The 13,006-nt window shown below is 35.7% G+C and overlaps 1 protein-coding gene and 1 long non-coding RNA gene across 2 annotated transcripts in view; both read right to left on the minus strand.

Annotated features, from left to right (window-relative positions):
* dapk1 (death-associated protein kinase 1) overlaps window positions 1-13,006 on the minus strand; it is an 86,469-nt gene that overhangs the window by 42,459 nt on the left and 31,004 nt on the right. Inside the window, exon 4 of the mRNA XM_065267241.2 lies at window positions 226-364. Within this exon, the coding sequence (XP_065123313.2) occupies window positions 226-364 (139 nt within the window). The remainder of the gene's footprint in view (window positions 1-225; window positions 365-13,006) is intronic.
* LOC135750866 (uncharacterized) lies at window positions 2,147-6,209 on the minus strand. Its single transcript, XR_012336687.1, has 2 exons — window positions 5,795-6,209; window positions 2,147-5,356 (listed from the first exon to the last, which is right to left on the minus strand). It is a non-coding gene; the product is annotated as an uncharacterized lncRNA (long non-coding RNA).

Raw genomic sequence — 13,006 nt, forward strand, 5'->3', positions numbered from 1 at the left:
ATTTAAGTGGAAGGGGAAAAAACATAATCTCTGTTTATTTATTTTTGTCAGTCATGTTATAGTGCCAGCGGCAAATATAACATACAGGTAAAAACAAGATTAAGGCTAAATATCATAAAAAGTCTTAAGATGTTAAGTATCCTGACCAATCACAGACAAGTCGGTTAAAGACATGAATGCAAATGCAAATCAAATCGTACAACTTATTCAGAACAGACTGCCTACCTTAAGGTCAAAATGGGCAATCTGTTTGGAGTGCAGGTAACTGACTCCATCCAAGATCTGCTTGAGAAACTCGGTGGCTTCCTCTTCACTCAATGACTCTTTTTCAGCCAGAAAGTCAAAGAGTTCACCACCTGCAACTCTGTAAAAAGAGGATAGATAAAAAAGTTGTTGGAAACAATCAGACTGTATAAAGCATAAAAACTGGCTTTTACTGGTTAAAGGGGCCATGTCACAATATTTTTTTAAGATGTCAAATAAATCTTTAGAAATATCGTGAAATATCCGTATTCGAACTATAAATAAACCATCCGTTTTTTTAAATGCTATGTTTAGCGCATTTTTTACAGTAACACCTCGTAATGGGAAGGAGGCTGAGAGTGAGACCAACGACTGCAACTGTGCGCAAGAGAGGAAATCAAATTGGACCAACATGAACCTCATGTGCATGTCAAGATAGAATTATAGTTGTATATAAAATGACAAATTGTTTATAATGTTAAATATTATAGCAGAAAAAAGCTTGTGTTAATACGTTCGCATTATGAAATTAGCATGTATGAATATAATTTCATCATTTTTACAACGCAATGTAAACTTTATATTAAACAACAACAGCATTTGTCTTGTAAACGGATTTGAAATGATCATGTGCTGAATGTCGCACGTCACATAGACGACAGAGTCAAGTGAGAACCGCTTAACTCAGCGGTAAGTTTAATTTAATCTCAAGTATCAAAGGGTTTGTGCTCTCTATCATTAAAAACGGGCGAGCAAAAAGCATGCGCAGGGTTAATGTACTTGTCAACGACGGCTCACAAATGTGCGGGAGAGGCTATGTATGTGTGCTTGTTGTCAATGAGATTACGTCCCACAAACACGCTCAAGCGCGGGATATGTGTGCTTGTCAATGACGGGCATTACATCCGCAGAATTCCGTGGAGTTTTCTACCGAAATCTGCGGGGGCGCGAGTTCCGTTTGGGTTCCTATACTCCTGCTGCTGTTTAAGTTGTCACATTATTGTTTGTAACTGCTCTGAATCGTTTTTTCATATTTAAGTTTTTTATTCACAAGTTGATAACCTGCTGTTTCAAACATTAAGTAAAAAGGTAATCCAGACAGCCCAGTTTATGACTGTCACTGTTAATAATTTTGTGATTGAATCTCCATTACGGTGGGTTTTTGATGCGCGGGGGGGGTGCCTAGATATTCGAATATATTCGGATACATCCACCCAGGTAAAAAAAAAATTCTATTAAAAATATACTTTAAAAAAGTGTACTAAGTATATTTTCTAGATTTTGTACTATTTTCGTCAAATCCAAGTATAGTTAAGTGTACTCAATTATGTATTAACTTCAACTTAACACCTATTTGATTACACTTCAAGTGTAAATAGTATGCTAAAATGGAACAACTTTTTTTAAACTTCAAGTGCACTAAAATACACTCCTGAAAATCAAGATTTATGAGTAATTAAGCACACTTACAGTACAATTGCATTGTATTGCAATTTTAATGGAAATACACTTAAAAAGCCATTGCAGCACAAATTATAGTTGTGTTTAAGTACATTTTGTGCATACTGCTATCATACTTATAATTAGTATAAACTATGTTAATTTAGTATGCCTCTGTAATATTTCAAGTGCTCTACAAATGCACTTCCTAACTATTTTTAGTGCTTTTAAAGTGTCCCACTATGACAATAATAATGTTTTTAAAGTGAATTTCAATTATAACCTAAACATCATAGACACGTACTTTCAGTGCAATATTATTATAGTGTATTTTTTATATTTTAAGTATATTTAATTTGTACTTTTATCCCCATTTTGTTATACTTAAGCATGAATATTGCTGTTACACTACAAGTGTATAATATAACAATTCAGTTCAAATGCACACAAACAGATTACAAACTGCATTTCAAAAAAGGATCTTTATTAATGACACAAAAGTAACACACAAAACAGATATTGGCAAAATGGGGAACCTTAAACAGTCGACTTTCTTTGAAATGCCGGGAAGAGAACAATTGCGAACAACTTGTACTATATGGACATCTAGCTCTGATTTGAACTACTGGAGGCCTTGTAACTGGCATTGTTGCACTTCCTCCGTAGAAGGTCCCGGATCTCTGCCACCTCGATGTTGGGGAATCACTCCCTCACTGCATCTGTAAAACAGGAAAGAGACATTTCAATTTCAATTTTATTTATATAGCGCTTTTCACAATTTGTAGTTGTTTCAAAGCAGCTTTACATTAAAAGAAGCAGGGGAAACAGAAAAATCGACAGACAATATAAGTAGCAAAATACAGCGGCTATGAATAAACTTTACAAGTGAGCAAATTAATAATGTCTCGTATACAAGAGGGTGCTAAGTTAAGCCAATGTTGCTTGACTCCCCGGGGTTAAAAAAACCCTAGGAGAAAAACCTCAGGGAGGAACAAAAAGTCCTAGGAGGAAAAGATATACACATATATATATATGGGATGTAAACGGATAAGGAGATTTAACGGGTTCCGTCTAGGGCTGCACGATAAATCGCATGTGTTTGTCAGGCGCATCTCCTCAGTAATGCCGGTTCCTTGATTAGTATTAAATCGCCATCAGCTGTTTTCAGATGGAGCAGCTTTAACTACAGAGCCGTAGTTCCCTGACAAGCTGGGCCATATCGCATACATATCGCAGCCGATACGTCCGCGATAATTAATGCGAAATTGCCCCGATTGTCAGTGAACTACGGCTCTGTGTAGTTAAAGCTGCTACATCTGAAAACAGCTGATGGCGATTTAATACTAATCAAGGAACCGGCATTACTGAGGAGATGCGCCTGACAAACACATGCGACTTATCGTGCAGCCCTAGTTCCGTCGGTGGTCAGGCATCGGCTGGGCATCACGTTGAAGGGCAGCCAGTAGATCAGTGGTGTGTTGACCTCCACGGCAGCCAGAACTGGTCTGTTTGTCTCAATGTCCTCGGGTTTGAGGACGAGACAGGGAGAGAGAAACAAAATCCTATTAGCGTAGGGGCCATTCACATGTAATGCAGTGTCACACAGTGTTGTGTTTTAATATCTGCTCGGTTCCAGACAGGCTAGCTATTGCGGCATTAGTAAATTACCCAGACGAGTTATGTGAATGCTTTGTTCCGTACAAGCTAACTTTTGCGAGATAAGTATAATTTACTAGACAAATTATGTGAATGCTTTGTTAAAGAAAAAAAGTCTTAAAGAATAATTCCGGTATTAAACACTTTGAGTCTCATTTCTGGTTTGTTTTGGATGAACTACAGTGATGGTCACTGAAATTTTGACAATGGGTCGTGTCTTGACTTTTTAACTTGTTTAGAAGCGTCTCTTGACTGCTTCAGAATGGAAGTCAAGGGCCATGCACAAACATGTCATTAAAACAACACTTAACGTTCATTTTCAAAACTGTGCTACTCACAGAGTGGTTTGTGGTGTTCGTTGATGATTAAAAACAAATATATCAGAGCAATGTATGATTTCAATCCGTGTTATTTGCTATAGTGGATCTATTTTTTCAGACACCTCACAACCACGTATATACTTCCGCTCTATATTTGAGTCTGAAGCGTTAGCACACTCTTGACCACTTGATGGCGACAACCACTTTGCCTAACAAGGATGCTGAACGGAACTTGGTGTCTAGCGTATAGACAGTCACAATCGAGCTCAAATTCAAACCTAAGGCTGGTCACTGAGCCATCAAATATGGGAAAAATTTGTGCCCTACTCCGAGGGCACAGTTGCTCTGCTCATGCTAGCCTTTTGAGAGAAACCGAGCGAAAAAACTACAACCAGATGTAAACAGACCCTTTTCCATTTCCGGCGGCAGAGTGATATATCAGCGAGCAATGAGTCTTCCAAGAGAAGTCAATGGAATTTTACAAAATGCCAAATAAAACACCACAGAAACTGTATTTCGCTACACTACTTGTTTTTAATCATCAACGAACACCAAGAACCACTCGGTGAGTAGCACCCCTTACGAAAATTAACCATGGTTTTACTACAGTTAAGACCAAAAAAACCATGGTTACTGTAGTAAAACCATAGCTACCACAAAATAACAATGGTTTTGACAACCATGGTTTTCAAAAACCATAGTTAAACCATGGTTAGTGTAGTAAAACCATGGTTTTGCTCATAGTAATCAATTGACCAAAAAAAACATGGTTACTACACTTTTACCACAATAAAACCATGGTTAATATTCGTAAGGGACAGTTTTGAAAATGAAGGTTAAGTGTTGTTTTAATGACATGTTTGTGCATGACCCTTGACTTCCACTCTGAAGCAGTGAAGAGACGCTTCTAAACGAGTCAAAAAAAGACACGACCCATTGTCAAAATTACAGTGTCCATCACTGTAATTCATCCAAAACAAACCAGAAATAAGACTCAAAGTGTTAAATACCAGAATTATCCTTTAATGGAGCATTTCACCTGTAGAAACATTAATCTTTATTGAAAGTGTCTCATATTTGTAGTGGAAATGTAACATACATTTCGAATTTGGTGCCTATTTGACTAAAAAAGGGGTGTTTGTAGTCTCACCACCTCAACAAAGATATTGGACTTCCTTCTTTCAATGATGCAAAATTATAATTTTTTACATCATTGAAAGAAGGAAGTGCAACACTGAAATCTGTATTTCTCCTGTCTCAGGAAATGATGCATGACCATTCAAAAACATGACTGGGGTTCTAAAGATACAAAGCTTAATACAAATGGGTGAAGTGTCCCTTTAGATTTAAAGTGATTGACTGTGTCTGATTCACAGATACCAGTTGGCAAATCATTTCAGAGCTTAGACACTTTTGATATTCTAGGGAAAATTAAGAGACCAGAATTTTGCGACCGCAGTGTACGTGTTGGATTGTATTCTGATATTAATTCTCTAAGATACGAAGGTGCTGGGCCTTTTAAGGTTTTATTGGTGATTAATAGTATTTTTAATTGTATGCGATATTTGACTGGTAGCCAGCATGACATGGGCATGAATTAAAACAATATTAAATTAAAAGATTAAACTTAACTTACATCATTTTTTACACAGAAACCTCTTCAGCGTCAGCAAGGTCGACCACATGGTACATGACCTCTGTAAACACAAACATGGATAGACATCATATTAAAAAAGAAGACAATCATACAACTTTAAAATATATTTTGACTCCAAGCTTCTTTACAACAACATCTAACGTTAGTTTATCTTAAACTTAAAGTGAAGCTGGCTTGGTTACTAAACAGAATAAAGCTATTAAAACAGGCTTGCAAAATAAGCAGCATCTATCAGAACTTACCTACAGCAATGAGCTTTTAAACAACAGAAATCGTCTAAGGTTATCGTTTAAAATAGCAGAAAGAGCCATTTGCTACAGTTAGCTGAACATCTCCAACACAAGTAATCTTGCCGTTTTATTTTTAAAGTTTTAAACATCGAATTGATTCGTTTATCAGGCATTTTGCATGTTACTTTGCTCACTGAAAAACCGCATGTTCAAGTTCCTAACGTTACTGTGTACAGTGTATAACTTACTCTTAATGTTTCCTGTGTGTGCTTTAAATTAAAACACTTCTCGCATAAAGACAAAAATAATCACAGTGAAGAACAAAATAGGAACAAATATGGAACAGATCTGCGCGATGTAAAGGAATGAAAGTCAAACTTACCTCAGCCGTACTGTTTAGCATGAAAACGAGTCAGTAGCGGTTTGAAAAATGCCGTTGATCCTGATTGGTGGGAATGAATGGGTGGGTGCAGGTGCATTCTGGGAATTTGAGTCTTTTGCCCTGGCGTTGGTACTGCTTTAGCATGCTGCTGTAGATGTATTTTGACTACAATTTCCAAGTTGCATTGGATGTTTTTTTTTTTTTTCATTATTTTGGATCCTCTGCTGGCACTTTATGTACTTTTTATAATCTGCGTTTTCACACTGATTTGTTCTTTATACTTTATCAATAATAAAATATTAAATATTTTTATAAAATGTATAACGTTTACAAAACATGTTTAGTTGACAAACATGTTGACAGTTATTTTGAGTGATGCTCAGATTTTCTTAAATAAAAAAAACCTTTATCAATTAAATTACATTAGCATAATAATACATGTATTTAGTAAACACACTTGTAGATATATAATGTTTTTATGTTATGTGCTGCCTTGAACCCCCCACCCAGCTTTGAAAACAGAGACAGCAACTCTGTCATTAACCCTTCACACCTCACAACCAGCACTCCTTACAACCAGCTGTGAGGATTCCTAGAAACTTCCACCAGTATACATCCATATACACAAGGTTTCTGGATGTTTCACGAGTTTACTTCTGAGTATTACGTTTCCAAGCACTCTGCCTCATTTATCTGGCAAACCTAAAGTTTAGCAGGGATTTCCCATCCGTATTTGTCTGGATACAGCTCTTTTCATGCAGTGTATAGCCTACATTTTATTATTCTAACGTATTTTATGAAAGTACTCTGATATGCAACTAAAAATACACTTATTTTATAGTGTACTGTATAAAGTGTACAGAAGTCACACTTCTAATGAAGTGAGATCCTAGTATGCTAAAAAAGTAAATTAACAATTAATTTCCAAAAAATATACTTCCCATAAGTATATTGAATTGTCACTCTAAGTATGTCAAATTTAATATACTTAAAAAAAATAAACTTCTATACAATTTAAAATACATTGACAACAAAGTACACTTTCAAAAAGTACATTTAAAAAATATTTTAATTACTGGTAAATTAGTATACTTATTTTTTGGACTCTTAAGTTGAACTTAATTACATCTTTTTTGAAGTATACTTTCAAAAAGTACATTTAAAAGATAATTGAATTATTGCGAAATTAGTATACTTATTTTTTGGACTGTTAAGTTGAACTTAATTATATCTTTTTGGAAGTATACTTTTAAAAAGTACATATTAAATACTCTTTAAATTAAGTACAACAAGTAGAAGCATACTTGTTTTATACTTCATGTACTTCAATCATATTTCTAATACACTAAAGTATACTACTTTTTTACCTGGGCATGATATTCGAAATCCGTTCGAATTAGATTTTTCTCAAAAGTGACAGCCCTAGTGCAAACACTGATCACAATTATAGTGTTTTAATGCAATTCAAACTAAATTGTGCTGTGAATTATTTTCTCTTTCTCTCTGCACTAAATAGGAGTGCCGTGGTTGGATAGTGCAGATTAGCGGGCGGTATTATTATAATAAGAGCTCCTTATGACATCATAAAGATAGCCAAATTTCAATTACCTATTTTTTCACGTGCTTGTAGAGAATGAATTACCCAAACTAAGTTACTGGGTTGATCTTTTTCACATTTTCTAAGTTTATAGAAGCACTGGGAATCCAATTATAGCACTAAAACATGGAAAAGATTTTCATGCCATGGTCCCTGTGAGCAGAACACCTGAATTTACTTCAATATTTATAATGTAAAAGTTAATCTATTACGACAAACTATATATTGTTGGAAAGGTCTTCAAAACCTTTTAGCAGCAATAATAATGCAGTGACTATAATTTATTAATTAAGAGTAAGCAGCAAACATCACAGCAAACCAACACAAATCTCATTTTTATTGATAATTTTATGTATAAAATAATACTATATTGCATTATTTTTTATTGATTACAATAAATTTAAACTGCTATAACAATTTTTTTTATATTTTCACCCCTACAGACACTTCCGTAAAAAAACTTTATAAAGTGTCTTCTTTAAAAGAAGACTTCTAGACCAAAACATGCTAGAGTTATATTAAATTGAAGGTTTACATCACCTTTTCACCCCCTCCCCACTCAAAGAGGGCTGCGCCAGTTAAAGAGTTAAAATCTGATCGCATGAGCTACGTTGAAGTTGATGTAAAAAATGCACATAAGCTGAGTTAATACACATAAGTGCTACATTGCTTAAAGGGATAGTTCACCCCATAGGGTAATTTCTCTCATAATTTACTCAGGCTAATGAATCACATTACCTGGACAAATTGTTCATTTCTTAAGAATAATCTTAAATTAGGACTTACTAAATTAATGCAAAATCACAGCCTTCCTGTCCTTTGCAAAAAAATTAACTAAGGTGACTAAGGTAAATATGATGGATAAAGATTAACAAAAAATCACCAAGAGAGAATCTGGCTTATTAAATAGAAGCAATGGCCTCTCGATGTGTCCCAGAGTGATTAACTTTGACAAATATGGTTGTTGGCAAGCCTATAATCATAGACTTTGGGATCCGGGTTTGAATTTCTGCAGCAAAGAAGGTGCAAACCAGCTGCACGCTGGTGACATGATAACACATGCTGCTAATAGAGAGCTTGAGCAAGTGCAGCGACAAGCCACCCAGCTGCAACAACACACGCCTCAGATAGGTCTGTATTCCTCTCATGGGAACAGAAAGAAAAACACCCGCCCCCACCCTGAACAACGTGAGAAACAGCAATGATAGCTTAACATCTCCCTTCACAATAGCATGAGACCGTACATGGGTTACGAAGGACGCTAAATGACCCGGAAAAGAAACTTGACCTTCGGTCCTGAAGTCGGAATCGTGTTGCTATGTCTTTAAGTAAGGTACTTAACTCTCAGTTAAAAACAAACAACAACAAAAAGTGCTTCACAGATGAGTAATGTGTACAAACATGAGATCAGAGCAGCTCCAGGGACGTCCCTTGTAACAGTAGTACTGGCTGCTAGACAAAAAAGAGTTATGAAGAAGTAATGCAAACCAGTTGGGTTAGGAGACACACTTCGAGAGCTTTTGAAGAAGGATACTTCCTCCACGTAATTGATGTGTAACAAAAAATTCTACTGAAATGTTGAAGCTTTGCATTCCAGATGCCATTTATGTTAACATTGTTTAACAATCATCTATCTTCATAGATCTTATCTAATTACCAGTTAGCATTTTCCTCAAGGCCCTCAGGACAAAGTATCAATTTACAACAAGGGTCCCTAAAATATTTACATATATCAAAACCTTCCACAATCACCTCCCTGACCGCCATGATTACTGGACCATTTAAACATTCAGTTTGGATCATTTTAAAACTAGAAATTATACCTCATGATAATACAACACTGTATAGCACAAAACATTTCTGTATTTTAACAAAGCAAATAGGCTCTATGCCCAGCTGCACTACTTCCTGAACTTCAGTCAGCTCCTTGTTTCCTGTCTGCCATTATTGGACAAACTGATTAATCCAGGTGTGTCTGATTATTGTTGTTGGGACTACTGAGGTCAGGCACACCTGGATTAATCAGTTTGTCCAATAATGGAAGACAGGAAACAAGGAGCTGGCTGAAGTTTAGGAAGTAGTGCAGCTGGGCATAAAGCCTATTAATCTACAAAACATTTGTAAACAAGATTAAGGCATTGTATTAAGGTTTTCAAAAGAACTGAAATGATACACTTCAGTCATTAAGTAATTTTAACAGCATTCAATATACAGTATATGACTCTGTTTTATAATCTAATTTCAATCTTTGACATAGATTTGCTCAGCCAGTGTTAAAGATATTAAGATTATTTTTTACAGAATGTTCTTTACTATTGATTTACCAATACAAATTTTATATAACCGATACCAAATATTTTAATGCTTATGTGCCTAATAACTGATATGCTGAAATGATTTTTATTTACTGTTATACTTTTGTTTTTGACACAATTACTACACCACTACTGAACTGAACAAACCCTTACAATAATAATAATAAAAATAAAATCACTCCCTCTTTGTATACAAAGTAATAAACAGAGAAGTCTGACAAAGTGAAGAATAATATGAAGAGTTTGGTTCCAGAACCCAATAAATGCCATTTAATAAAGAAGAGTTACCGCCAAAATCAGTATTGTATCAGGTCAGTATTTAAAAGTAAATTCTTAATTTTTTCACAAAATCCAATATCCGCCATGTTATTCTGTCATCTTTTCTCCCTTCTTTCCCGAAACGCAATAAACGGCAGTCCTCCTTCTCTGCAGAATGCAATATATCTGCCCAACAAATCACAGCGCACCATTCCACGCAATGTAAACAACAACGGCGGTGATCTTGGTGATCAATAAACAAACAAAAACAAATTAATACTTTGATGGCATTGCTAACCTGTGGGGGTTTTCTGTGACCGGGAAAGAAACGTAACCCATCAAAATCGAATAATTTATGCGAGAGGCACTCGGGAAATGGAAAAAGCAGACTGTTGCTTGTTCTCCCGACAGCATCAAGCTTCTGTACTGCTAACATATTGACCCGAGGAGATCTTCTGAAAAACTTTCTATTATTTTACTCAAAGTCTACGAAAATCGAGCAAGACCAAAACATTTTACAGCTGATTGCTGTCAAAAAAGTTCAGCGACGATGTCCCAAGGATGACAGCAGCAATGACAGTGTTTATAATATGACAAAGTAAGTGTTTTGATTAATGCCATTAATGTTTTTTTATCAGTGTGTACCACTAGTCCAGTGTTTCCCAACCACTGTGCCTTGGTGTGCCGTGGAAAAAAACACTGCCACAGTGTTTGAAAAAGCGCTAGAAGCTAGATACCAGGTTGCTGAGTTTGTCACAGCTGTGTCACTGTCATCAATTCCAGCCAGGATATTTGTGTTCATCAAAACAAGATTTTTACATTTAATGTTTATACTATGTTTAATACAGTATAATATTCCAGTTTAACAAGATATTTAAGCATCACAATACAGGTTTATGCAGATCTGTTACTGCTTCTTGTAAAAGTGGTGTGCAGTATATTTGTTACTTATCAAAACTGTGCCGTGGCAGAAAAAAGGTTGGGAAACACTGCTCTAGTCAACTAAATGGATATAACATGGCAAAGATGACATTTATATATTGATTCAATAGATTTATAGCATTTAAAAAAAAACTTGTCATGGATTTATTGCATTTTGTGAAAAAAAATATTTTTTACAATAAATATTTGAAAATAAAATTATGGATTAGGATTTTTTATGTTTTTACAACCTTAAGATGCTATGTGAAAGTTTGTAACAGAAAATAGTGTTTTTTTTATCTTGTCACTTTCTTGGTATAGAAAACACGTTTTTACCAAAATTAGTCAAAATGGATTTATTGCGTTTCGGAACCAAACTCTTCATATTCATTTAATGAATAATATAACCCCTTTTCTACCCCTTTTCTGATGTGCATCTGAGAGCAACTCGTTTTGGTACTGTCTTTTTAAATGCACGTCATACCCTGCCCCCTCTCCAGGTTGCAGAGGTGACACTCGGTTAAACTCCACCCCGTTCGGCCATTTTTGTAGTTTTATAGCAGAGATACGATTATCTAGCTGCACAGAAACTTTTTATTTACTCGTTATTCACAAAATGTCAACAACGGAAGACTTGTCCATCCAGCCTTATATGTTCGCGCCAGAGTCGGAAACGGACTGAGAGGAAAATGAAGACGACGAACCTGCAGAACAACGTCTTCATATGGAGGTATCGCAATGGTGTGAGGCTGCAGCCTCCGGAGGTCGCATATCTAGGCTGCATACGTCATCAAGACGGTCTTATTTCAGAATATTAACAATTATAAAGTTTACTATTATTCTTAGTTAATCGTAAGTTGTTGTAATATGCTCATGACTTGCAAATGTGATGCTCAGTTAACTTAAACCAGGCTTGATGCCCAAAAGCGATCTCCGCAGGCTGCAGCCTTCGGAGTGAGAAACAGCACTGCTAAACCATGACCACTGTGTACTTTTACTTTTTTACTTTAAGTTATAAACTGCTTACCGAAGTGCTCTGCTCGTCGTCTCCAAAGAAAGAAGTAATTGACCCCTCAATCAGACGAAGTCTATCGGCAAATCCTTCTTTATACTGGCGGAGATTGGTGAAGTAGTTATCCTTAAAGTGCCTCGGGCACACAAAAATGACTTTACCCACAGATGTGAGTACATTTCTTACGCTCTCGTAACTTCTGCATCCTTGAGCTTGGACTACAATATCGCAGCGAGTATAAAATGTAAATATAAAATGGCGGATTGCTCGTAGTGTTGGGCTGGAAGTCGATGTCCTTATTTAGCAGTTCCGCTGCAAATACTGTGACGTAATTGTTCAAAAAACGTAATAGATAATAGAAAAATCAGAACCGGTTGGAAAATATGACCAAAACAGAATATAAAGATATCAACAAAGCACCTGAAGAGACTAATTTCAACTTTTATGTACTTATAAACACTACAAATATACAACAAAATGCATTTAAGAGCCAAGAAAGTGGATTTAGCATGATATGTCTCCTTTAAGCAGATCTCACTTGACTCTTGTCGTCTATGTGACGCGCGACAGTCAACACATCATCATTTCAAATCCGTTTACAAGACAAATGCTGTTGTTGTTTAATATAAAGTTTACATTGCATTGTAAAAATGATGACATCTTCATACATGCTAATTTCATAATGCGAACGTATTAACGCAATTTTTTTATTTGCTATAATGTTAAACACTTAAAAAATGTTTAACATGTTAAATATGTCATTTTACATACAAACTATAATTCTATCTTGACATGCACATGAGGTTCATTTTGGTCCAATTTGATTCCCTCTCTTGCGCACAGTTGCCGTCGTCAGTCTCACTCTGAGCCCCCTTCCTATTACGAGGTGTTACTGTAAAAAATGCGCTACATATGGCATTTAAAAAAACGGATGGTTTATTTATAGTTCGAATACGGATATTTCACGTCATGTTC

This window comes from Paramisgurnus dabryanus, chromosome 5, assembly GCF_030506205.2.
Source record: "Paramisgurnus dabryanus chromosome 5, PD_genome_1.1, whole genome shotgun sequence".
In the NCBI taxonomy this organism is placed as follows: Eukaryota; Metazoa; Chordata; class Actinopteri; order Cypriniformes; family Cobitidae; genus Paramisgurnus; species Paramisgurnus dabryanus.